This window comes from Protopterus annectens, chromosome 15.part0 (genome assembly GCF_019279795.1).
Source record: "Protopterus annectens isolate FY-2018-M chromosome 15.part0, PAN1.0, whole genome shotgun sequence".
Lineage (NCBI taxonomy): Eukaryota > Metazoa > Chordata > Ceratodontiformes > Protopteridae > Protopterus > Protopterus annectens.
This window is the reverse complement of record NC_056749.1, coordinates 249229664-249257626: the sequence shown is the minus strand read 5'-3', so window position 1 is coordinate 249257626 and position 27963 is coordinate 249229664. Positions and strand designations below refer to the sequence as shown.

General features: G+C 39.7%; 1 protein-coding gene across 2 annotated transcripts in view; it reads left to right on the top strand.

The window, feature by feature from the left end:
• Window positions 1–27963, top strand: part of THAP2 (THAP domain containing 2) — a 456918-nt gene that overhangs the window by 280451 nt on the left and 148504 nt on the right. For both annotated transcript variants that reach the window (XM_044056999.1, XM_044057000.1), the window contains exon 3: window positions 1877–2710. In XM_044056999.1, the coding sequence (XP_043912934.1) occupies window positions 1877–2326 (450 nt within the window). In that variant the 3' untranslated portion in view covers window positions 2327–2710. The remainder of the gene's footprint in view (window positions 1–1876; window positions 2711–27963) is intronic.

Genomic DNA, 27963 nt, shown 5'->3' with positions numbered 1-27963 from the left:
ATAATGGTTAAGGTGTTTACCTCACAGACTTGAGGTACAGGTTTAATTCTCACTCTTAAAAGAGAAATTGGCTAGGCTTAAAATGGCCTACAAGGACTGTTAGCCTAGTACTTACCTATGAACCACTTCAGTTTGTTGGCAGCATTAAGTGGTTCAAAGAGCAAGTCCTGATGGCACCTAGATGCCAGAACTAACAAAGAGCTACCCCATGATGTCTGTATGTTGGATATACTGCATATGATTGCTTAGGTCATATAGAATGTCTCAACAATCAGAGTAAGTATGAATGTAATTTATATTTTCAAATAAAAAAATGGTGGAAAGTTGGTGGAGGTTTCTGCTCTCTGAAGATTAGTTTTAAATTATATTTTATTGTAGCATAACTGTAGGGTGACAGGTCCCTGTGGACTATGATGTTTGCAGATGACATTGTGATCTGTAGTGAGAGTAGGGAACAGGTTGAGGAGACCCTGGTGAGGTGTATATGTGCTCTAAAGAGTAGAGGAGTGAAGGTCATCAGGACTAAGACAGAATGTATGTGTGTGAATAAGAGGGAGGATAGAGGAATGGTGAGGATGCAGGAAGTAGAGTTGGTGAAGGTGGATGAGTTTAAATATTTTGGATCAAGAGATCAGAGGAATTGTGAGTGTGGAAGAGAGGTGAAGAAGAGAGTACATGCAGGGCAGGATGGAGTGGGTGGAGAAGTGTCAGGAGTGATTTGTGACTGATGGGCACCAGTAAGAGTGAAAGGGAAGGTCTACAAGAAGGTAGTGAGACCAGCTATGTTATATGGGTTGGAGACGGTGGCATTGACAAAAAGGCAGGAGTCAGAGCTGGAGGTGGCAGAGTTAAAGATGTTAAGATTTGCATTGGGTGTGATGAGGATGGACAGGATTAGGAATTAGTATATCAGGGTCAGCTCAGGTTGGACGGTTTGGAGACAAAGCTAGAGAGGCGAGATTGCGATGGTTTGGACATGTGCTGAGGAGGGATGATGTGGATATATTGGGAGAAGGATGCTAAGGATGGAGCTGCCAGGTAAGAGGAAAAGAGGAAGTCCCAAGATAACGTTTATGCATGCGGTGAGAGAGGACATGCAAGTGGTTGGTGTGACAGAGTAAGATGCAGAGGACAGGAAGAAATGGAAACAGGTGATCCACTGTGGCGACCCCTAACGGGAACAGCAGAAAGAAGAAGAATTGCAGGGTGACAGTTCTTACCTTATTCTCATCCCAGTTCTGCAGTTTTTCTTACCCTAATACTGTTAACACAAACATAAAAGCAGATTTTAACATTTCCCCTTTAAAATATTATGTTCATTATCTTAGTACTTGCTTGGAACTCACAGTCTCCTCACTTCTACAGCTAGATTGAACAATCATTATGGATGCAGGAGAAGGCTCTGATTAGAAACAAAATCTGTAGTTTTTGCCAATCAGTTGTATAGATTTCTTTCTCAAAGCTCTTAAAATTCTTAGTTCACTAAATTAGCCAAAATATAAGTTTAAACAATTAAGGTAAATGCCATTAAGTACTTAGCAAATTAATAGATTAATGCAGACCTAGGACATAACAGTGCGCTTAGCATATGCCTGGCTATACCCATGCATGTGGCAAACGTGTTGCTTCTGATAGACATTCTTGCAGCTGAAACCATTAAAATAATTGCTTTAGTTCTTTTAATATTCACAATTTGCAAACTGATTATATGTTGTTCATTTTATTTGTATACAAATTTTGCTGTAAGCATAAAACAAATATAATTTCAGTGTAGCAAAGAACACATTTCATTTGTTTCATTACTGATTCTTATTTACGTACTAGTAAAAAATATTTTTGGCAAGTAAATATTGCACTTTCATGTCTCTTGTTTCAGAAACCAAGATTCAGAAAAGTCTTTCAGGACACTGATTGTGATGTCACCCAAACTGGACCTTCCAACTGTATCCTTACTGGCATCAAGCGACAGGTGAACCTTGATCATAGTTATGCTTTCAAAAGCCCACTAGAAGCCAAACATCGCATAATTAAATTGGAGAAAGAAGTGGAATGTCTGAGACGAAAAATAAGAATGTATATGCAGAAGGAACGAAGAGCTACAAGAAGATGGCTAAAAATGAATTACCTTATTAAAAGTTTGGAAGCAAATGATATTCTACCAAAAGGAATAGTAGATGAAGTTCTACCAGCTGTGATGAAATCCCTTCCCTTGAAAGCGTTAGAAAGTAAAACAGGGAGGCATCATTTGTCTGTTGTACCAGTGTTTTGTTATGAAGACACAGAACAGTTATCTCAGTGTGAAATACTGCTTCCAATAGACTTATAAGAATAATTTTAATGATTTTGTATCATAAGAACATCTTTCTGGATATGAAAATCCCATCCCTCTGATTTTGCTAAAGATCCATCTGGCAGTGTTTGTTTTTAGAAATTCTTAAGTCAGTTCTGGTCCGGTTTGCATACTATAGATTGCCCTATGGCAGTTAATGATTTTTAGAAGAACTTTCAAAGCAGACGTATATGTTTACAAGACAGTGTCAACTTGTGCCTTTGTTTAGGAGCTGAGCAAGATGTGTTGCTTGCTTTGCCATGGAGCAGTCATCCGTTTCTGAAGCTATTCTGGGAAGCCTTGATTTAGTAATCCAGTTCAGCCAATTCACTGAGGAGTACAGCAAATTCACTGTCTTGCACATATGAAGTTTTATGTCAGGTAAAGTATGTCTTGATTTTAAATTAGTTAATGCAAAATTCCATCTTTTACTTTATTGTTAGGGCAGACTGTAAGCTTCATCAGTGCCATGCAATTAAACCAGCAGACTGATTACTAGTTAACCACTAACTTATATTTCTGGCTAGGTCCCTCTTGTAGAAGCACCTTTATATGGAAACAGTACTAGTGCTTACTTGACTTGTTTCTTGTAAACCTTACTTCAGGTCTGCATGTCTTAATTCCAAGGAACTAGCCCTGTCCTTCACTCTCTTTTTACTTGTATGTTGTAATAAAGCCTTTTCTAACCTGGGCCCTGCTATTTAGAAATTTCTCTCTAAAAAACATTTGACCACTTCTGTCTCATCAGTTAACAGCTTGGACTTCATTAAGTGAAAGTAGTTTCAGAGGATTATTGCATGGCAGCATAAACTTTCCAGTTGATTTATTTAAACTTGCAAGACAGCATTCTTTAGAGATTATTTTGTCATGAATAGTATTTCATGTTCTTTGCATAAAGATGTGTACAATCATACCTTTTGCTACTACTTGTGTATTATTTTACAGTTGTTGGTGCATTACTAAACTGTATTGTATTGTTTTTGTTCAAATTTTGTAAATAGCTAGTGGTTGAAAGGGGGGTCCCAGTTGAATTATCTCCTGTATAAATATTTATTTATTTATATTTGTTTACCAGCGTAGTGCACTCAGTACTGACCACTTTTTAGGGTGAGCCCAAGTGAAATACAAAACATTTCACAAATATAAAACACAGAAATGTAAGCAATAACAATAGTTCAGAATAGCTTCTAAAGTAGGTCAATCCTCATTGAATCTTTAATGAGGAGAAGAGACTCTGAAAGGATATAGGTTAGGTGATATGTCCTTTTTTGAAGCAGGAGCATTTGGCTTGGATGAAGAAGTACTTTTTAAGCTGCATTCTGAATGTGGAATAAGTGTTGATTTCTTTAATGTTGATGAGAGCTTGCCAGAGAGTAGGTGTCTGAGAGGAGAAAGCTTGTGCAGTGCTGTGGAGTTTGGCTAATGAGAGTTGGTGGCTTGGGAATTGCATTCCAGGTTACATGAGGAGTTTTTTTCATGAAGTCTAGCTGCAAGGGGGGTAAATGTGTGTGTAACTGGAGAATTTTGTAAGAGTTGGGATCCTAAATGTACATTAGATCTTTGTTTTATTTATTACATTTTTTAACCGGGTAGTGTCCAGGAGCCCATTTTCAGTGGAGACCCAGGGAGAAAAGCTCCACAGTAGTACAGAACAACAATACAAGTATTAAAACAAGACACGCAATAGTACAGTACAATCAGTAGAAATACAAGCAGTAGTATAATACAAGCAATAGTACAATGCAAGTACAGGGGGTACTTATATACTAAAACAAATTAAGATATCAGACAGTAGATAGTTATCCTGGAGAGTGACATGAGCACAGCCAATGACTAGTAAGATGTTCCTTTAGGAGTGATTTGAAATGATTGTGGATAGGGTTTTTTGCTATTGTCTCTGGAAGAGTGTTCTAGAGTTTGGCTGTTTTATGTGAATAGAGAGAGTTGCATGATAGTTGTGGGAGTTAGAAACCTTTAGTAAATGTTTTTTAGAAGATCTGAGAGATTAATACTAGGTTGGACTAAGTAGGAGATAGCAGGGCAGTCACTAGGATGATGGATTATTTTGTGTGCTAGGGCTAGTTGATTAAATGATAAAAGGTTGGGGAGCTCTAGCCATTTTAACAGAGAGATGAACAGTGGTGAGATCTGTGTGGTTTATTAGTGGCATATTTAGCAGTCTTATTGTAACATTATTCTAGGTTGCTGAAGTCTGATTTTCAAAGGTTTGTGTATATGAGAGAACCATACAGGAGGGTGGATAGCAGATGTGAACAAGCAGTGGCTAGCCTGGCATTCGGAGTTAGGAATGGTTTGGCCCTGTATAGGGTGTCTAGTTTGATGTGGACTTTTTTGATAGTTTGAGTAATATGTATATTGAATTTGAGTAATATGTATATTGAATTTGAGGTTATCATCTATGGTAACACCTAAAAGTTTAGTGTGGTTTGTGGGGACTTTCTTGGTTCCATTTGCGGAGAAGATTGAGAGAGAGAGAGGGCTGGGAAGGTTTGGGTTTTTTGTTACTGAAAATTATAATTTTGGTTTTGTTGGGATTTAAATGAGCTGGTGTTGAGAGAGGTATGTTTCTATGTCCTGAAGAGATGATTGCCTTTTTAGTTGGAGTTCTTGGGGTGAGGAGGTAGAGCAGATAAGTGTAGTATCATCGGCATACTGTACTATGGAGGCTAGTTGAGTTGCTGAACTAAGGTTGTTTGCGAATATGATAGAGAAGTCGACCGAGTATAGAACGTTGGGATACACCCAGGGAGATGGGGAGTGGGGGGATTTCCCATTTTGTAGCCTGTTGCTGATTGGAAAGATAGCTATGGAACAAGTGATGATGGAATGAGGCCATAGGAAGATAGTTTATTAAGGAGTAGCTGGTGGGATACGGTGTCAAAGGCCTAGGACATATCAAAAAAGATGGAAGAAACAAGCTGACCTTAGTTCATGAGATGATGGATGGTGTTAGTGAAGGTTAGGAGGGCAGTGCTGGTACTATGTTTAGGTCTAAAGTCATGCTGAGAACTGGAAAGGAGGTTATTGTTAAGGAAGTAGCTAATGAGTTGGTTGTGGATGCATTTTTCTAAGATTTTTGCAAGGGGGGAAGGATGGCTATGGGGCAATAGTTAGTTAGCTCTTTGGAGGGTCCACATTTGTGGAGGGGTATAATGTGAGATATTTTCCATAGAAGTGGAGCACATTGTTCTTGATTAATCAAGACTGAAACAGGGAGAGCAACTGAAGGAGTGCCAAGTTTTAGAAATTCATTTGGGAGTTTATCTGCAGCTATGCAGCAAGATTTAAGTTTGGTTAAGAGCAACTTCATATAACTAGTTTGTATGGGTGTGAAGGAGAAGGGATTGTGATTATCAGGAGCAGGGGTGGGGACAGGAAGTGGCTGGGTTGGTTGATTGTCTAGTAGAGAGGTCACTGTGTTGATGAAGTGGGAGTTGAATTGAGTTGAAATAGGGTCTAGGTTGTTTGAGGTGACTGAGGGAGGGGTTGAGGAGCTGGTTGATGGATTGCCAGAATTTTTGGGGATTATATTGGTGTTTCTGTTGACAGGTTTAGGAAGCAAGTTTATTTGTCTTTTTTTGATCTGTTTCTTTGTTAATTTTCGTAGTTGTTAAGTTAAGAGGTCAGTTGTGTTTTTGGATGTATGGTAAGCTGACCAGGCTTTATCTCTACACTTCATTAGTAGTTTGATGTCTTTGTTTAGCCATGGGAGGGGCTTAGTTTTAGTGTGAATGTTTCTCGCAGAGGTAAGATTATTAAGAATTGTAAGGAAGGTTTCATTAAAGTACTGAACAGCAGCATTTAATTGTAAGTGTTTAAGTGGTGTCCAGTCACATTGTTGGAGTAGGAGGTTAAAAGTAGTGGGGGAGAAGTTTTTCTTGGAAATTATGTATTTATAAAAGATTTGCTTTGGGTATGCACACTTTACTGTAAAGAAAGGTTGGAGAGTGGTCGCTGAGGAAGTCAGGTAGGCAACCAGCCAGGTAACGTAGGTTAGGCTTGTTGGTTCTGATCCAGTCTAACATTGACTGCTTGTTGGAGTGTTTGTCTATGCGAGTTGGACAGGGTATTGTTTGGGAGAAGTTGAAGAGATTTACAAAGTTGGATGGGTTTTTTGATGTGCAGGTGTGCCAATCTAGATTACAAACACCAAGCACAATAGTTTCTTTGGTGAATTTTATAGCTGCCCAGGAATGTAGATTTTCTATGATTGGAAGGTTGTTACCGGGAAGAAGATAGGTGGCTATATTTATTGCTTTGTTAGGGTTGATGTTAAGGTGAGTAGTCAATATTTCAGAGTTGGGTAAATCAAGAAGGGTGCAGTTTAGTTGTAAGACTGAGGGCATCTTTAAACATAACAACACCACCTCCTAATTTGTTAACTCTGTGTAGTCTTATGATGATATACCCTGTTGTGAGAATTTCACTGTCTTTAATGTGGGGCTTTAGTTATCACAGTTATATCTGGTGAGTAGGTGGATAGGACAGGGTGGAATTCTACGGAGGTTGAGATTTAAAAGGAGCAGATTGGAGTTAGAGGCTTTATAAAAGGAGGGGGCAGGGATGAGAATGTGTGGTAGATTGGCTACAGGTGGTAGGCGTGGGACTTGAGGAAGATAGTAGCTGTTGAGAGTTGATGTCATTGGAACCTGGTATGGATGCCAGCTTGGATTTTAGTAGAGTATTTTAGTAGAGTGTAGTAGAAGTTGTCTAAGTTTATTTGTAATTTTGTGGTATTTGGAGGCTGGGGAGATAGGATGGTGGGTGTGTGTTTGAGAGGAGAGAGGTTGTGTGATTAAAGAGTTGTGGATTCATTTTACTATAAGCATGGGTTTGTGAGTGGAGTGTGAGTAGTGGTAGTGTTGGTGTTTGGAAGTGTTTGACTTGCTATGAGTGGAAGGAGGTGTAGTTGTAGGTGAGGTAAAGAAATTGGAGAAGTAGAGTATTAGTAAGAATAGTGAAGAGGAAGTGTGTGGTGTGCAAGTGGGGAGGGAGAGTAGAGTGGATGAGATGAGAGGGGTGGAGTGGGTAGGTGGGAATTGAGAGGAGTCTGGGGATGTGGGTGAGGATTGGTTGGGGAGTGTAGGGGTGTGGTTTGGTTAGGTATAAGTGCAGTGAAAGAGAGGATGGGTGGGAATGGGGGTAGGGGAGCAGAGAGAGCCCAAGCGGAGCGGGTTTGCATGAGTCTCGGGAAGCAGTTTGGTGATGAAAAAAAATGGGTAGCCACTTGGCTTTTTCTAGGGTGGTACAGTAATAATCACAGAGAGGTGAGTTTGTAATGAATTGGCTGGTGCTGTTAAGATAGTCTGGAGTGTGACAATGTTTTTCTTGGAGGCAGAAGCAAAAATTGGGAGCCCATATTTAAGTTGAGAAAGGAGAACTCCTTTGCCAGTGGCTGCTCTGGCTGGTCAGGATAGAAAAGGGGAGATGTTTTTGGCTCAGAAGAGGAAGGAGATTATTTTGATTCTCACTTTATGTGGAAATGGAAGTTCAATGACTGATCAAGCCATAGTCCTAGGTATTTGAAGGTGGAGGTTTTCTCTATGGAATGGATTTGCAGGTCAAAGATAATTAGAGAGTCAGGTGTTTGGTGAATTTTCTGTGAAGTAACAAAAAACGTAGTTTTGCTCCTGTTGGGGTTAAGAAGTAGCTTATGGTTTTCGAGTCATTGGTGGAGCTTGTGCAAGTCTGACTGGAACTTGCAGAGACTGTTGGTGTGAGTGACCTGAGCTGGAATTGAATGAGTACCTAAGTTCATAGGACAAGTTGTCACGCTGGAACTTCATAAAGCTTAACTACTGTAACTGCCTATTGATATTGTTCATGTATATATGTAAAACAAATATTTTTGAAAGAAATGAATACGTAAAGATAAGGCAAAAAACGCCCAAAAAACACCAGGCACCTCTGCAGAAACAAAAAGCAAATGCACAAATCCAACAAAAGCAGCTGAGGGTAGGCTCCAGGATCAAAAATAAAGCAACCTCGAATAATAGTAACAGCAGTACTGTCTTTAATGCAAACACAAGCGCTTTCACACTGAGCTTCTTCAGGTGTACATATAAAGCATCAAAAACACACCTTCTTATAATACAAATAATTAAACATAATTAAACCACATGACTTCAATTGTATTATTTAAAGGCATAACATTTCCTCAAATCATCATTTAACATTATTACCCTATCAATGTATCAAACTATATACTAAAGCATTCATTAAAAACATTCATTAAAAAGCATTTATTAAAAATAGAACTACTTATGTAGTGGTCTTTTACCAAGAACAGGTTTCATAGGCACACTATCATTAAGGCCATGGCCATAATTGGCTCTCAGCATAACTATCCATTTTGCCTCCATCTCCTCTGTCCTAGCCCTAATGTCTCCACCCCTTATATTCTCATAGGTCCTAGAAACTCCCATAAAATGAAAACTATGCTGTTCACCCATGTTTAAAATATGCTTTACTAGAGCATTAACATTCGACCCTTTCCCAATGTGGTAAATATGCTCCCTAATTCTCTCTCTTAGGGTGTGATCCTTCTTACCTACATAAAAACTATTACAGGCTAAACAGCTAGCCAAATAAACCACATGTGCAGTCTCACATGTGGCATCAACCCTAATGTCAAAAACGTTTTCAGTATCCGGATACTTAAAAACCACCTCTTTATTAATGTATTTGCATTGTGCACATTTACCACATGGCTTGGTTCCATAAAATACCTTATCATAAACTCTATCTTTAACATTACATAATCTTCTCTTCAAATTCTTTTTATTTTTAAAAGTAAATTGAGGTCTCAAACCTACTATAGCACAAATATGTGGATCCGTCATTAATATCTTCCAATGCTCATTAATAATGTCTGTATATTACCTTATATCCCTAGAATAGGATACACAGACCTTAAGCTTATTATCATTTCTCTTCACTTCCCTGGAAGACCCCCCTGAGAAGTGAGGCTTAGCTCTTGTCTCTCTCAACTGTCTAACAGTCATGGCACTGCTCTCTATAACACTTTGATCATAGCCCCTTTCCATGAGTTCATATCTAGTCCTAACCATTTGCTTCTGATACTCTTCATTTTTAACACTCAGCCTAGAGGCTCTAAAAAACGGATTCTGCGCTACATTTTTAAAAACATATTTGGGATGCATACTTTCTCTGGATAATAGATTGTTCACATAACAATCCTTTCTAAATAATCTAGTAGATATCCTATCCATCCCATTTTTTTCTACATATACATCTAAAAAACTAATACCTTCTGTTGAATAGTTCAAAGTGAACTTCAAAAATTGCGTTGTACCATTGATATATTCAACGAATGCCTCTAATTCAGATACATTACCCTTCCATAAAATAAAGAGGTCATCAACAAACCTCCTGTAAAATTATATCAAATGGCTAAACGGTCCTTTTACCAAATAGTCTAATTCCCATGTCAACATAACTGCATTTGCATAACTATTGGAACATGAGCTCCCCAAGGCCACACCATTCTTTTTGCCAATACACCTGCTGTTTAAATAAAAAAAACATTATTCATGAGCACAATGCACATTAATTTTGGTAACAATATCATCTCATCAGCACTATGTAAACCAAACATAATCATCAATTTCTTTAAATATTCTATCCCTATCTCATTTGGAATAACAGTAAATAGGGAAACAACATCAAGAGTGACAAAAATAAAATTCTCATTAATTGCACCTTGATTTGTGAAATCATATAAATCATGCAAAAACTGCTCTGTGTCTTTCAACACATACAATGAAGTATCAATCATAGGTCTTAGTTTTTTCTCCAAATAAATTGAAATAGATTCCGTACACCACCCACTACCCGAGACTATCGGTCTCATAGGAGGTCTAATAGGATTTTTATGAAGCTTGGGTAGCCTCTGTATCTTAGGTATTGTAAATTTAGTGGTTGTAAAGTATCTTACTAATTCATCGCTCAACATCTCAAGGTGCTCCATATGTTTAATCTGACTATTGACTGATTCAACCATTGCTTCCACCTGTGTTAGTGTAATCTTTTGATAGAACTTCCTATCCTCCAACATCTCATGCATTAATACATCATATTGATTCTTATCCAATAGCACAATTCGCCCACCTTTATCAGCTGGCCTAATCACCAAACTTGTATCATTCTCAAGTCGATGTAGGGCTTTAAACTCATCTTTGCCAATTACTTTTATAGTTCCTATCATTATAGACCTTATAAATGTCTGAAATACAAATTTGCTCAAAGGCATTAATAAGTGCTGTTTGTTTAGGAACAAACATAATTGGTTTTCTAAAATTAAAAGAACTATCATATTGTGTTTGTTTAAACATATGCTTTAAAGTCAAATTCCTAGTGAACATTTTTAAATCAAACACAATGTCCATAATGCACATATCAGTGGAAGGTATAAAAGATAGACCATTTTTTTAAAACATTTAACTCAGCATCTGATAGGACATGTTTAGATAAGTTAGTTACTAACGCCTTAAGCATTGGAAGATATTAATGACGGATCCACAGATTTGTGCTATAGTAGGTTTGAGACCTCAATTTACTTTTAAAAATAATAAGAATTTGAAGAGAAGATTATGTAATGTTAAAGATAGAGTTTATGATAAGGTAGTTTATGGAACCAAGCCATGTGGTAAATGTGCACAATACAAATACATTAATAAAAAGGTGTTTTTTAAGCATCCGGATATTGAAAAGGTTTTTGACCTTAGGGTTGATGCCACATGTGAGACCGCACATGTGGTATATTTGGCTAGCTGTTTGGCCTGTAATAGTTTTTATGTAGATAAGAAGGATCACACCCTAAGAGAGAGAATTAGGGAGCATATTTACCACATTGGGAAAGGGTTGAATGTTAATGCTCTAGTAAAGCATATTTTAAACATGGGTGAACAGCATAGTTTTCATTTTATGGGAGTTTCTAGGACCTATGAGAATATAAGGGGTGGAGACATTAGGGCTAGGACAGAGGAGATGGAGGCAAAATGGATAGTTATGCTGAGAGCCAATTATGGCCATGGCCTTAATGATACTGTGCCTATGAAACCTGTTCTTGGTAAAAGAGCACTAGGTAAGTAGTTCTATTTTTAATAAATGCTTTTTAATGAATGTTTTTTAATGAATGTTTTAGTATATAGTTTGATTCATTGATAGGGTAATAATGTTAAATGATGATTTGAGGAAATGTTATGCCTTTAAATAATCCAATTGAAGTCATGTGGTTTAATTATGTTTAATTATTTGTATTATAAGAAGGTGTGTTTTTGATGCTTTGTATGTATACCTGAATAAGCTCCGTGTGAAAGCGCTTGTGTTTGCATTAAAGACAGTACTGCTGTTACTATTATTCGAGGTTGCTTTATTTTTGATCCTGGAGCTTACCCTCAGCTGCTTTTGTTGGATTTGTGAAAGAAATTAATGACTGATTTGTTCTCATTGCAAGGAGAAGCTTATTCCTTAATCTTGACAGGTTTAACGCATCTGCCTCACAGTTTCCCAGTCCTAGTGTTAACTGCCACATCTTGGAAGGTATAATGTGTATGAAGGTATTATGTGTATGTCAGTGTTACAGAAATTTATTTTTAGTGTTAGATTTCCCAGGCAAGTGTGAACTACTCACTGGTGCATTCGTGGTGTAGACTTTCAATCCATGGGATCCTTTACTTGTGTATGAGCTACCACCAACTTGAGATGAGACTGTGGTTTAATGACTAATCCATAGATTCAGATGTTTATAAGTGTACAGTAGGCTAACAACCACTGGGGCCTTTGTAAGCTTAGCAATGCATCCCAAATGTATCCAGCCATTTTCTTTAGTCTTAGTGGTCATTTTAAGGGTAAAAGTAAACTAGGGTATAATTTACTGACTGCTTGTGCCTACTAGAGACATAGGTGCTAGAGGAGGGGTGAATTTTCAATTTCCCATCCATTGGTCCAGATTATACTTGAATAGCTGTAGGGAAGAACTCTGCTGCCCATGTATAGGAATCCTGTTCCAGAGGAGGAGAATTCTTTGAGACACATGGAACCTCCAACATGTCCTATTTATGTCGCAAGCAAGGTTCAAGTCTTTAGATCAAGTAGATCTGAAGCTATTGGCTTTCTGTGATGTGCAAAAGGTCCATCAAAGTGGGATCCAGGAATGCCTTGTATGCTAGGCACAGATCGCCTTTCAGCAGTCTGTAGGAAGTCTAGTACAGAGCTAGGGCTTTGTAGCTATCTGCAGAGGACATGTTGTTTACATCCTGTATTATTTTTGTGAGGAACCTCCAGTTGCTTCATGTGCCTGGTCAGGTACATACCAGTGAGGGTGTTTTACTCAATGTTGGGTCTGATGAGGGCCAAATACAGAGGAACAGTGACCTCCTTGGACCAAGAATGCCATGCCTTGCTTGTAAGTTGAGCAACATAGAATGTTTTCCTTACTACCTTAGACATATACTGGTCAAAAGTCAGGTTACTATCCACATACATCTCCACATCCCTGACTATTGGGTCCACTTTTAGGGGTGGGTTATCAGTGAGGTAGTTTCTTAGGGTGTCCGACTGACTAAATAGTAGTATTATGCATTTCTTGGCATTGAGTTTTAAGGCATGATTTTAGCACCAGCCATTTGCCTGTTGTAAATGTTTTGGGGGGGATTCTCAGACTGCTTGTAGTCTGCAAAACTTGGTCAGCCAGAAACCTTTGACATTGGCTTTGACTTCTGAGAAGTGAATATCAAAAAGGAATGAGGCTCATCACAGAGCTTTGAGGGACTCCTGTAGTGACTGACCTCTTTGTGGAAGTAGTCTCCTCTATCCCAACTTCCTGGGTTCTTTCTGGGAACCAGCTGGCTATCCATTGTGTAACATAAGGGGTAATTCTTAATTCTATGAGTTTGTTTCCAGTGTCTGAGTCATGTATTGTATCAAATGCCTTAGCCGGGTCAAGGTGGTCAGTGTGCACCATTTTACCCTCATCCATTGCCTTGGTGGCCTTTTTCAAAGAAGTCCACCAGGTTGAGTATGTAAGTTCTGCCTTTGACAAAGCCAAACTGGGTTGGATCCCACATCTGAAGGTTTCCTATGACATTATTAATCATATCTATGATAATTCTTTCCATGGCTTTACATATGACACTAGGCAGACTTATGGTTGTGTAGCTCCCAGGATCTGTTAACGGATAACCTGTTTGCAGAGGCATTACTGTTGGAGTCCTCCATTTATGTGGCACAAAGCCTGTCTGGAGGCTGTGGTTAAGTAGTGACATCTGAGGTCCAGATAGATCATGCCTCAGTCTATTTAGGGGGTATCCTGGGATGTTATTGAGGACCATCAGTGTGGTGTTCTTAGCCTTAGCACATTTAGGACCTGCTCCCTAGTGACAGTTGGGAGGGTTATGTTTGATGATATTATTTGTGGGGGGGGGGGGTGGAATTGGAGCTGAAGCTGAAGTTTTGCGCACTGTTGTGTACTGCCTTTGAGGTTTTGGACATAGCTAAAGAAAGCCTTGTGCTTGTCCTTGGCTTAGGAGGCAATCTTTACTTCAGTTGACTTTGGTAGACTTAATTCGCCATCCTAGTTGTTTAGTTTGATGAGAGAGTATTTCAATTTATGGATAGTACCTTAGATGTACAGTATCCCCCATGCTCCACAAATGTCAGTTTGGGAACTTTAATCCTGACATATGGTATGGGGAAAGAAACCCACAGAAGTCTGCTGTTTCCAGCATCAAATTCAAGTGTGCTACCTGCTGAGCAACTGTCATAGATAATTTTAGCCAGTAGATGGCAGTGATGTTTTTCGTGTTTCACTGTTGCAGTCATTACATTTGGGTTATCTGCTTGCAGGTAGCCCTCAGCCGGCCTGATTATCAAAGTCTTGGGCCCTGCGTCGGTTGCTGTCTCTTCTTCCATGACGTCTGGTAGTCAGGGGTTTAAAGCATGCAGCTGATGCCATTACATCAGTCTTTCTTGCCGTGCGGTGCCCGAAGCAGAAGCAGTAGCAGTTCACAAGTGCCGGTTGGCTGACTCCTGAAATTTTCGTTTTCGAGTTTCAGAACCAAAGTCTTTAAAAAAGCTAAGTACCCCGTTGGGGATCCTTTTTCTTCCTCTAAACCGATGTCAGTAAATGTTAACAATTGTATTACTTGTGGAAAGCAAATACCTCATAAAGATTTTCATGCGTACTGTATTCCTTGTTTAGGCCTAGACCACAACGTCTCCCGCTGTTGGTTTTGTGCCTTATTCAATCCTCAAACTATTCGTTGTCGGTTCATTTTCGCATCAAGCTATTTCGGTACCAAGTTTAATTATCCAGAAATGGGTTCAGTAAGCCATCTGACAGAACTGACATTCTGAAAAAACGTAAAGATAAAGACAGAGACAGACCGCATAGGTCCAAAGCTGCCGACGACATTTCCATTAAGCTATTCACCAGTTCGCCATTACTCAGTGAGGCGCTTTCGCAGCCGCTGATACCCGCTACTTCAGATTCGCAGGCCTCTACTGAGACCCATTTGGAGTGCAGTATGCCGCAAGATGCTTCTTTGACTATGGAACCTGTGGATGTCTCTACCTTGGTTGGTCTGGAGCCGCTGTGCAGGCACCGGCTTCTGAGGGTGTATTCAGGCCTACTGACCTGCATATTAAACCAACGCCACCTTCTTCTTCAAGGCCTAAAACTCGATCCACGCCTAGAAAACCGACGTCCAAACCGCATGGTCAGGCCCATATGCCTAAAAAACAAATGATAAAAATGGCTGAAGACCTTATTACTCTAATTAGGGGAAGCCAGTCTTCCCCCTCTAAGAGACGTAGAACTGATTTTCCTTCTGATTCTTCTGATCAGGATTCTGAAATTTCTGTTTCTTCTGATGACCAGGATTTGCCCTTATTTACCTGTGAGGATTCTGATGCAGAGGACTCCATTCCCTCTGCTTCCCCTCCAGAAGATTTCTCTTTTGGTGAAATTTTGCAAACTCTTAGCATTTCCTTTGGGAAAGCCAGGATTACTCTGACTCCAAAAAGAGGCTTAGGGAATTCTTACTCCTACCTCAACACAGGCCTTTAGCTATCCCTCCTGTACTGGACATTGTAGATGATGCCTTCTTGGAAACTAGCCTGGCCCCAGACACCTTACCTCTGGCTCCCAGGAAATCTGACAGGTATTACAGAGTACCTGACTCTCACAAGTTCCTCTTTAAGAATCCTACTGCGGACCCAGAGACAATTTCACAGGGACCCAAAGGCATTAAAGCTACTACTGCCAAAAACCCTACCCCCCTCTGATAGGGATTCCAGGGCCCTGGACAGATGGGGTAAGAAGGTATACACTTCTGCTACTCTGCCCATTACGGCCTTAAACTGCCAGTTTCATATGTTAAAGTATCAGCAGCATATTATTGGATTACTTAAACAAAAAATTATGTTGATTCCTGACTGTGCTGAAAATAAAGAATTACAGGATTTAATGCATTCTGCTGAACAAGTTGGTAAACATACTTTGTAATGTGGTTTTGACTCCTTAGAGGCATCTTGCAGGGCTGCTGTCACTGGGTCTGTTCTTAGAAGGCATGCTTGGCTTAAGGAGCAAACTTTGCCAGATCATGTTAAAGCTAAATTACTGGATGCTCCCTTAAACCAAGACCACCTGTTTGGCAACAAAGCAGAAGAAGTACTTAAAAGATGGAGGAAAAAGCTAAATCTATGCAAATTGTTAAAGATTTCCTGCAAGTACAGTCTCCCAGGTTTAGTAGGCATTGGCCTTCTAAGAATTGGTTCTTTCTGTCTCTTCCAGGCCTTCTCAGTCCAAACCCAGGAACAGCAGACCACCTAGGCTACAGTGTCAGGGTATTCACAGGCCTAAGCAGTGGGGAGCTTCCACTTCCAAAGCTGGAAGTAGTAAGACACCCCCTATGGTAAACTGTCATAATGACTTAACCTTAAACCTTCCAAGCCCTGCCCAGCTGACTACTCCTTTAGGGGGAAAGATTGCCCTGCATGCAAAAAACTGGAACTCATAGCCCAAGACAAATTGGTTTTAAATATAGTTTCCCAAGGATACAGATTCCACTTCCACACCTTACCAACCCCAAACGGTTGGCCAGACCTACCCCCAAATCAGTGGGCAGAGGCTCAACAGCAGGTTCTCTCTCTTCTAAGTATCAGGGCTATTCAACCTGTTCTAGCAGAGGAATGGGGACAAGGTTTTTACTCCAGACTTTTCCTGGTACCCAGAAAAGACAACTCCTCGTGTCCTGTCCTGGACCTGTCTATGCTAAACACCTTTTTGGTAATTCCAAAATTCAAAATGCTAACTCTTCATCAGCTGCTTCCCATGCTAGGCAGAAATGCCTGGTTGGCAACATTGGACTTAAAGGAAGCTTACCTGCACATCCCAATAAGGGAATATTGCAGAAAATACCTACGCTTCAGAGCAGGCTACATGCACTATCCGTTCTCTGCACTTCCCTTTGGTTTATCTTCTGCACCCAGGGTATTCACAAAGTGCCTAGCTCCAGTCATTGCATTCTACAGGCAAAGAAATATTCAAATACACCCATACCTGGACAATTGTCTATTTCAGGCAGAAAGCCAGGACATACTATTAAATCATCTAGCATTTGTAAAGAAACTGCTAACCTCACTGGGGTACACCATAAACGAAAAGAAATCTCATCTAGTACCCTGCCAACAAATTGTATTCCTGGGAGCAAGTTTGAACACTTCACAGATGGCCTACCTCACGCCAGAGAAACAAGTTTATTTGACAGCCTACTTCAAACTATTGGCCACAAACACCCAGCTATCTGCAAGCCCTGGGGGTTCATGGCCTCTTGCATCCTACTAATTCCATATGCAAGACTGCATATGAGGAAACTACAATGGTATCTAAAAAGCCGATGGTGTCTACATTCTCAGGACCTGGAATCAATGATTCCTATCATTCCTTGTATAAAAACAGAGTTCCTTTGGTGGGCAGAGGCCTGCTACCACAACAAGGGACTGCCATTCACTCCACCCCCTGCCAACCAAACCCTAACAACAGATGCATCAGACTATGCATGGGGGATTCACTTGGCAGGGCAGTGCATTTAGGGCAAATTGAACCAGAGTCAAATGCACCTGCATATCAATCAAAAAGAAATGTTAGCTGTACAAAATTCTCTGGCAGCCTTCAAGGACCACATTATTCCAGGACAATTATTGGTAAAGACAGACAACATCACTGTTATGTGGTACATAAACAAGAAGGGGGGGACCCACTCATACCCTCTCTGCAGACTAGCCATGGCTCTGTTGAATACAGCCTTGAGCTACCAAGTGCACCTACAAGCTCAGTTCCTGCCAGGCAAGCTACATTCCCTGGCAGACAACCTAAGCAGAAATCTCATGAACCTACACGAGTGGAAACTGGAACCAAATATATTCAGCATTTTGAGAAACAAATGGGGGAGCCTAGAGATAGACCTGTTTGCCTCCCCTCAGAACTACCAGCTGGACAAATTCTGCACAAGGACTCCCCACAGACAAGCTTGGAAAGTGGATGCCCTGTCCTTCATCTGGGAAAGCCTCTCAGTTTATGCCTTTCCCCTTATGCCTCTCCTCTCAAAATTTCAACTAAAGATCAAACAGGACACACCAAGGACTATACTCATTGCACCTGACTGGCCACGCCAACACTGGTACCCCCCTCTTGCGCAGTATGTCACTGCTGGAACCATGGCACCTGCCTCAGACCCCTTCCCTGCTGTCCCAGCAGGAGGGCCAGATTCTGCACCCCCAGCTTCAAACCCTGAACCTTGCAGCCTGGGTAATTACCTGAGCTCTCCAATACCATCCCTCAGTAAGCAAGTGCTGGATGTCATTCTGGAGGCAAGGAGGCCTAGTACTAGAAAATCCTATGCTAAACAATGGAAAAGATACTGTTCCTGGAGCCAAACTCAGGGGATGGGCACAACTGTGCCCAACTTACCGCATATTCTCCAGTACTTAACAGAGATGCTTCACAAGGGCCTTTCCTTCGCTTCTCTTCTATTAAAATTAATGCCTCAGCCATTTCAGCACATTGTAATACTGAGCCACCCCTCTTCTCTCACCCCATGCCGAAGCAATTCCTCAGAGGGGCCAAAAATTTAAGACCACCCAGGAGAGCCCCTACTCCAGCCTGGGACCTTAACTTTGTATTGGAAAAGCTCAGTCTACCTCCTTTTGAGCCGGCTGCAACTGCAGAGTTGAAATTCCTTTCTTGGAAAACAGCCTTCCTTCTAGCCATCACTTCAGCAAGAAAAGTGTCTGAATTACAGGCTCTCATGGCAGTGGAGCCCTTCATCATCTTCCATGCAGCAGGGTGTCCCTCAGGACCAATCCTTCCTTTGTGCCCAAAGTGGTATCCAGTGTGGCCCTCAATCAGTCCATTCATTTGCCACCTTCTTTTCTAATCCACAGAACAAAGGAGAATTAATACTACACTCTTTGGACGTGCACAGACAACTTAGATTTTATTTGGACAGGACTAAGCCTCTCAGGAAAACTGAACAGCTGCTAGTTGCCTTTGCTGCAGGGGTAGATGGGAAGGCCATTCCAAAGCAAACCATTTCTAAGTTGATAGGCCATTGCATTCAATTCTGCTGTAAGCACCATGGAAAACCTACCCCACAGGGGATAAGATCACATTCCGCCAGGGCTGTATCTACTTCAACAGCCTTTCTCAGAGGTGTTCCTACCAGGGACATCCTAGAAGCTGCTTCCTAGAGTTCTGTTCATACCTTCACCAAGCATTACCACTTGCCTATTTTTTCTAAATCCAGAGCTGGTTTTGTCACAGCAGTCTTGCAGGGCCTAATAGCTGGTCCTCATTCTCTCTAATTGCCTCCTCCCTTCCTTAGCTTTGGGAATCTATCCAAATGTAATGACTGCAACAGTGAAACACGAAGTACATAGTACAGTTGTGTACACTTACCATAAATGTAGGTGTTCGAGTGTGTTCACTGTTGCAGTTCTGGTTACCTTCACTCCAGTCCCCTGACTTCTATTGGCTGTACCTCTCTTCTTGTTTACTGTATTTAAACTTTTTGGTGTATTTGTTTTTTGTTGGAGGTGTAACCTTTTGTATAATTGCTTCCCATTATGGGGGCACCTGACATCTGGGGCAAGAAAAACTGATATAATGCCGTCAGTTGCATGCTTTATACCCCTGACTACCTGACGCCATGGAAGAAGAGACAGAAACCGATGCAGGACCCAAGACTTTGATAATCAAGCTGGCTGAGGGCTATCTGCAAACAGATAACCCAAATGTAATGACGGCAACAGTGAATACACTCGAATATCTACATTTATGGTAAGTGTACACAACTGTACTTTCCTTAAGATTGTACACAGCAAAATGAATGGGTACATTTTGAAGAGCAAAAATCATACCTCTCAACTGTCTAGAATTTTGCTTTATAGGTGTGGTCTGTTTCTTAAAAATTGTAGTTTTCTGGCAAATCACTGAGGATTGAAGTCACTAAATAATTTCATACATTTGAATTTTCAGACTTCATTTCCTTCGCAAAAATGCATGCTAACACAAGGATGTAGCTAGCATACTATGTACTCTACTGAGTACATTTTTTCCTGAGCATCTGTTTTTTTCAGGTCATATTACATCTACAACTGTCTAAGTGAGCCTTTAACAACAGATGCAATATTACTAACCTAAAAATAATAATTTCAATAGTTTTAAGGTGAACATCTGAAGATGTTACTTAAGTGCTCTGGACAGCATTTTGAGAGATGTCAGTTTTAAAGTGATAGGTGTCTGGGAGGGGGTAGCACTAGTACAAAATGGAATTTGCTTGTTGCACCTTTGTGCTAACACAAATCCTGTTCTAGCAACTTTCTAAGATTCTAAGAGCAATATTTAAAGTTTGTCTGTATATTTGAGCTTTTCTCCACCCCCCTGCTTTAGACTTTGTCCAGATTTCTTGCTCTAAGAAGTTGAGAGGTATGACATGTACATGTGGATATAGAGTAGAATCTGCCTTTTGATCATAATCATGAGTTTCTTGTACAAGAACAGTGTGTCAGAATCAGAATTCCGTCGACATACTAAGGCCTTGCTGAGACTAATTATGGTTGATAATTACTTAATTAGTAGAAAATGGAAATTAAAGTCTAAACCAACTGTAATGGAAGTAGTGAATATAGTAAAAGAGAAAACAAACTACTGGAAATTGGATCTTTAGAAAAGGGCAGGAGCAAATTACATAAAAAATGGGAGTTGGGAGAACAGTTCATGCAGAATAATGTTTTGGAGGAGGAATGAGGTTTAAAAGAAGGCAGGATTTGAATGAATTGTGTAATGTTTGACTGACAATGACTTGATCGATTATAAGGGATGTATAGTGTTTGCTACTAAAAAAGTCAATATAGTTTATTTTCACTTATATAAATGTATGATTCCTTGTATTATAAGTGATAATTTAATAAAGATGGTTCTTGTTTTAAAACATAGTGTGCCAAGGAATTATTCTCAAGCAAAGTTTGAAAGGTGAATTTAATTTTAAACTGCTCAAGAATTGAAGTTTTGGGACTTGTTGAACTGATCATAATGGTTTGTAGTGCATGGTGAAAAGGATTCTTTTTTCAGCACCCCCCCCCCCCCCATACCAACAGATTGCTATAACCACTTGGTCTCTCTGTTTGTGCTGATCTCTAGTATTCTGAGACACAGAAAGGAACGTAAGAGCTAAGGATCATGACTGTCATCTAACGGGTCAAGAAGTTTTTTTGTGCTCCTAAAATTACATTGTTGGCTGGAAAGTGCAGTGTTATGCCCAATACACTGGACTTGTGCACTTGAGCACACCCATGATTCCATCTAGAGTGTATGCAAACTCCTTTGCACGTGCACATTTTCCTGGTCCCCTGGTTTTAACTGCTACATTCAGAGGTCGTCTTCCTACCTATGAACTGCTTGTGGAACTTTGCCCATACCTACCTCCTGCAGTTGGTGAGCTGTTGCCGGCTGCTCACTGTCATCCTTGCTATTTCTTCTTCCCAGAGAATGAGTCACTAATCAAATGTTTGGATAATCTGTTACATAATCAGAGGCAAAACTGTTCTGTAAAGCCAGCCTTAAGAATAAATTAAGTGGTGTTAATGTGCTACATTTTAACATTTCCACATTACTGCTTTGTTTCTAAACTCACTAATAAAATGTCTGTCAGTGCTGCCTGTGATTCCTCTGTCTGCTGACAGGTCATATTATCTCGTCTCTAACTTGTGCAAAAAGACTATTGTGCCCAGCTTGTAAACTGTCATTTCATATGGCTCTGTCTTCTTTCAAAATTCTTTTACTCAAGATTTTGAAGGCTTCACGTCAGATTCGTTTGTTGTCATTCACATGATGTGTTATGTGAGGTCTTTTAGCATCAGATTTCAGAGCCACTTCATGCCATTAATTTTTTGCAGTTTCTCTAGTTGAGGAACAGAGCTATGGCCACATTTGTAGCATTTATCTGAATACATTCAGGCTGGACAAAGGATTTCACTAAGGGTGCATCATTCCCCTATCAGTAAGTGATTTTCAGTAATGATGTTTTTAATGTGCAGCTAAGGTTTGTAAGGGCGTGATGGTTGCATTTTTGTCATTTGCATCTATTTTCTATCTAGCCTAATGTTACTGGTTAGGTTTCTGTTAAAATTCCAGAGATTGCACTTGCAGTCCTTAAAATAACAAGACTAAAAGTGCAAATAGTAGTAGTATATCATGGATCTGAGGTTACGTATCTTCAGTGTGTTCCTCTTACTCTGAGGTGTAGTAGTCATGGAATAAGTATTTGGAAACGAAAGAATGGAAGTGCAAGAGAGGGTAAAGCCTCCTCAGAAATATTTTAATTACTTTACAGTAGTTTCAACGTTGACAACTTCTTTGACAACTGCAGTTTATTTTTTGTAGTTAAGGGACTTGTAGTTATGGGTATCAGACTTTTGGTAAAGAACAAACAAATCTCTACCTGGCATTGGAGTGGTTCACGGCTGAGAGTAATTCTGTCTCAGGAAAGAGTTGACTGATTTCTAGAATTAGGAGGAAGAAACTTCCTTAGGTGGGATCTTGAGGTCTTGTTCATAAGTGATGGTACAGGGTATAGATAGAGTGATCATTGGATGGGGTACTCTGGTAGCTGGTACTGCAGGTATTGTTGCTGACACAGAGGTAACTGTTGGACAGACCTTTTACGTTACTGATCCTTTCATGTGGCCCTGAAGTTTGGATAGTACTCAAAAGGATAAAATTGTGGATAAATGTGGCAGAAATTAGTTTTTTTCTCTGAACTTACTTTCTGTAATAGTGGCAAACATATTAGTTTAGGGTGACTCAAGACTCCTGCCAATGCTCTTGGTTAAAAAGAGTTAGATGTGGATTAGGCACTTTGTTTTGTTTCCCCATGGGTACCCCTATCTCCAGGAAGTGTACCAAGCACAACCCCCTGGGGAAGACCTAGGAGAGACTGGAAGGATTATGTTTCTTATCTTGTCTGACTGTACCTGGGAGTCTCACAAGATGAGGTGGGAATTGTTGCTTTGAATAGGAAAATTTGGTCTAGCCTACTTGGCTTGTTACTGTAGCCCCTCACAAGAATAAGTAGTTTATAAAAAGGGATGGATGAATCACATTTTGGCATATAGTTAGTATCTATGCTGTTTCAGCTGCTAACCTTTATTGAGCTTTTAAAATGTAAGTTTTTTTACTTGCTTAACCTTGGGAAACATTTTACAGGCTTTGTAATATTACCTAACGTTAACAAGAAAGTAACAGCTTTTTTTGCTATAAGGGAGGCTTTCCAGATCCTCACATGTATGAAGGATATAGTAGCTTTTTAAGAATAAAGCTGTTTTTGAGTGTCCAAATTCTTGAACAGATTTGTTTTAGATGTTATTCCATTTAAGTAAATTTAATGAAGAATCTCTTTACAATTTATGAGAATAGTACTAGGCTAGATAGTCTTATTTCTTATAGGGATATTTATTTGATGTATTCTTTATTGACCGGGTTAGTCCCACTAGCTCTGTTTCCTCTTGTTGCATTTTGCTGACATGTTTTGCAGTTCGAATCCTGTCAAGTCATATCTGAGCCCTATAGCAACATTATAAACAGTGAGGGCAGTTTAGAGTCGCACTTTCCCCATTCTCTAGAAAGAAAGTGGAGTACCTAGAGAAAGCCCACACAAACAGAGAGAGGGCATGACTCTGCTCCAAAGGCACCACAGCCAGGAACCAAACAGGAGAATCTGGTACACTGGCTTTGTTAAACATGTCTGGTATAAATTTGAAACAACAGGAGTATACTGTGGAGTATTATTTTGCTGACTTAAAATTTTTGTTAAGACTTTTATTAATCTTATATAAAGTTGCTGAATGCTGTTACCTGCAGTTACTTATTAAGAAGCAATCTGTACATAGACTCATAGATTTTTACTAGGCTAAAGGCCTGGCAGACCTTTCTAAGCCTTGCCAAGTTTACCAAAAGAATAATGATGCCCTGTATCCAAACAGGACATTGAGTAACAGGCATTTATAAGCTATCTCTCTCCGTAAGGGACATGGATGCCAGGCCCGATGTAAATTTCCTATTCCCCATCCACTGGTCTAGGTTGTACTTAAATTGGGTAATAGACAAACTCAGCATCAAATGGGTGAGAAGCCTGTTTAATAGGAGGACCAGTCCCTGGGACACATATCTATCTCTCCAGCATGTCCTGTTTAGGTCAGAGACAAAATTCAGGTCCCTAAACCTTGTATTTCAGATACTGTTTGACTTACAAATGTGCAGGAGATTCATAAGTGTGGGTTTGCAGCAATCTGTAGGAGACTGAGTTGAGGGAAATGGGTTTAAGGTGCTCTGCTTAAGGCAAGTTTTTGTTACACCTTGTATTCTTGTACATGTTAGACAAAGTTTGGCGCAAACATTAACACCAAAACTGGAAGGCATGTAAGTATTGAGCTGACAACCTCCATTACTGTTAAAACAAGAATATGAAATACTTTCCTTATCTTGGTCAGGGGACAAGGGAGTACAATCTACCATTGCCTTGAAATATATGCTTTCATTATAAGAAGCTAGATAAAAGTAAAACATGGTTGTTTGTATTGGATATATGCAATCAACAAGGTATCTAGTTTCCATCCTTGTATTTTACTGCATTGCTACTCCTGGCTGGTCCTGATTGGAGCACCCCTGCAGTATTCTGTATTTTATAACTTAGTTCAATAGTATTAACCACATATCACAGTTTTCTAAGGAAATACATTTCCGACCTAGACTGCTTTGCTGGCTTGGCAGTCCCATCACATTTGTTTTAATAAAGGGAAATGTTCTAATGTCTTACGTTTAGTCAACAAAGGTTCAGTGCGTTGCTGTTACTAAGTTAAGGAAGAAGAATCAGTGTACATGCTGCATTTGGTTTGCTAATAGTCACATTGATTAATCTGATACTGGATTGAGATTTTTCTGACATGCAAGCACATTGGGGTGATGTTTAACCAAATATGTTTGTAAGACATAGGAGCAAAGTAAATAATATCACAAGGGAGTATTTCATAAGACAAGTCTCATTTGCAGCAAGAATGATAGTGTCTAACCATAGAGCAGAAATACTGTGACCCTTATAAAATATTCCATGACAGCAGAGACGGGGAAAAAAAGAAAAGCTTGAGCAAATGCCTTTAATAGGTATGTAAACCTAAACCTGAATGACAACATGAAACATTTTTCATAATTACACTGTGGTTATATTATTATAAAATGAATGAAAAACAGAACTTCTGCTTTTCCGCCAAGAAACATAGTAACCATCTGGTCAGCAAAAACTCCAGTACATTTGCATATTGTGTACATGGTTTTGATTAGTATTGATAAAGAACCAATCATCACAAATCCCCGTGGTGTGCAAAATGACTGTTGTTAACACACACACAAAAAAAAAAGCAAAAACATGAGAGACTGACAAATGTTTAGCATGTTCATCCTTTATTAAACAGACTTCTGTAGAAAAGCAGGAAAAAGTCCACTTAATAAAGGATGTACGCCATAAATATAGCACATCAGTTTCTTGTTTCCTTTTGGTGTTTAATGTGTATTGCCAAAGTATGGATGATGATGAACTCTCCCTATTACTAAACTACAGGTTTTAAACAATCAATGTAGAGTACACTAATGTGCCTACTTAATAATAAGATGCTCTTCTGGAATGTGGTGGTGTTAACCCTAGGTTTTATGTTTGGCAAAACAAACACAGGGCAGTCCGAGCTAGCACATGCCATTCCTCCCTTGCACTGGCACATAACTCTTATTAGATTGAGATCATTTTGCTGGCTAAGTAGTTAGCTATGAACTCGTGTATGCGTGTGTGCAAACACACACACACACACACACACACACACACTTTACAAATATGCATGCACGTGTACGCACATATATAATTACATATAGATAAGGTATATTTTTCTCTAAGAAAGATCCAGCTTTGCTTACCAGAACTAAGGCCTACAGGTATGAAGGCCAAACAGAGTATAAAACTTTTCCAGGATACCATTATCCATATCCGTTTTGCATAATGCACCATGTTGCCAGTCTTATCTGTGTCTTCAGTGCTATAATTCAGCTTTGGACAATTTTTTTTTAATTTTGTTTCTCACTCTGATTTTTTCAAGAAAGTCAGTAAGTGCGACATCTTTTCTTTATCTTTATAGAGGAAGTTAAGTTTCGGATTCTGTCTTGCCAGTTAAATTTCAAACTTTTTTCCTGAGGGAAATTAAACTACCTTATACACATCGTGGAATTTCAGTACGATGATACAAGTGAAATGCATCATTTGCTAGCTCAGTTGCATGGGAGCACTGTCAGCCCAGCCTTACAAAGGGTAGTCCTTTTTAGATGCCTGGCTGTTTAGTGACAGTCACCACAGATGCATTAACCCTGGGCTGGGGAGGCATTATGAAAGTCGGATGGTCCAAGGTGTCTGGAAACATTTAATAAGTTCTTCACATTAACCTGCTGGAGATGAGTGCAGCCTCAACCTTAAAGCCTTCCTGGGCTTCCTGATAACAGGGTGTGATACCAATCAGCACTGAAAATGTAGCAGTGATATGGTAATTTAGAAAGCAGGACAGAAACTGATTTACCCTTTGTGTCAAGAAGCTTTGAGAGTTTGGGAATGGGAAATGTTGACCATTTGCGTTTTGGTAGCCAGCCATATCCAAGGGGAGGCCAGCTTACTTGTGTCAAACTCAGCTGTCACCTGCTGATGCCTCATAAATTGTCTATAAACCCCTTGGTATATGGGGCAGTCATTGTTCTGACATCCTTCCTCATCAGAAAGTACCAAATGTAGCAGTTTTAATCCTCCACCCATGCAATTTCCCAGAAATGCAGTGATCCAGAGATGGTGCTGTATGATTCCTTTTCATTCAGAAAAACACACAAGTTCAGAAACATTCTTATAGCCCCATTTTAGCCTTAACAACTATGTTTTTTCCTTCTGCATGCTTCCATAGCTATTAAAGCAGCTGTTTCAGGACCCTTCTGTTGCACTTATCAGGCAAACTTTATCTAGATACTCATTCCTTTCGGTAACTGATTGATTTCTCTGTTTCTTCAAGTAGTTAGTGGTCCTGCCTTTCCTTTCATAGTGGTAAAGTAATCAATTCTAGATGGAAAAATAAATACATAAAATGGGCCACCCATAAGAATCTGGATCCATATACTGCCCCAATTCCATCTGATCTGGAATGTTTGTTCAAGATTTTTGTGTTTAGTTGTTTCTCCATCGAGGTCCATTTAGCTCCCATATCAGATTTTCAGCAGGGTACAGTGTCCTTGTTGTTGGCTTCTTTAGAGGTACGCAGAGCCTTTCGAAAAGGCACCTTTCATTTGTGACTACATGTAAAGATCCATTTTCTCCTTGGAACCTCTACTTAGTGTTGAAATACCTAACCTTCTTTCCATATGATCCTCCATCTTCCACCGGGTTAAAATTCAATTCTCTGAACACTCTCAACCAGGAGGATTTCTAAGCTTCAGGCCTTTTCATATGATCCTCCTTATTTGATTTATCATTAAGACAGGGCTTCCTTATATACTAATCCTGATTGTCTGCAAAACACTGTAACAGAATCCAGCCTTAACTGATGCATACACCTTTCAATATGTTTCCCTTAGTATTCCTTCAGGAATATCTCCTTTATTATATGGATATGCACCACCAGCTATAGTTTTAGGTCCATAACCAAGTCTTTCAGAAAGGATTCACAGTTCTTCATCTCTTTCTTTAACAAAATAAAGCTTAGCGTCACGTGTTTAAAGTAACCCTAGCCAAATGTTTTACAGAATGCATTCCCTTTTTTTCAAGGCAAGTGAATTAAGTCTCTCCTATCACTTCTTAAGACTAATTCTTATAGGACAATTGCTATTTCTCCAACTTTCTTTGGAAATGTAACTCTGGATGGTATTTTTGCAGACATTACCTGATAGCTTAGCAGTTTCACAAGGCAGTATAAAGTTGATGCAACTTCCAGATCTTAGTCTTCGTTTAAAGTTGCTGTAA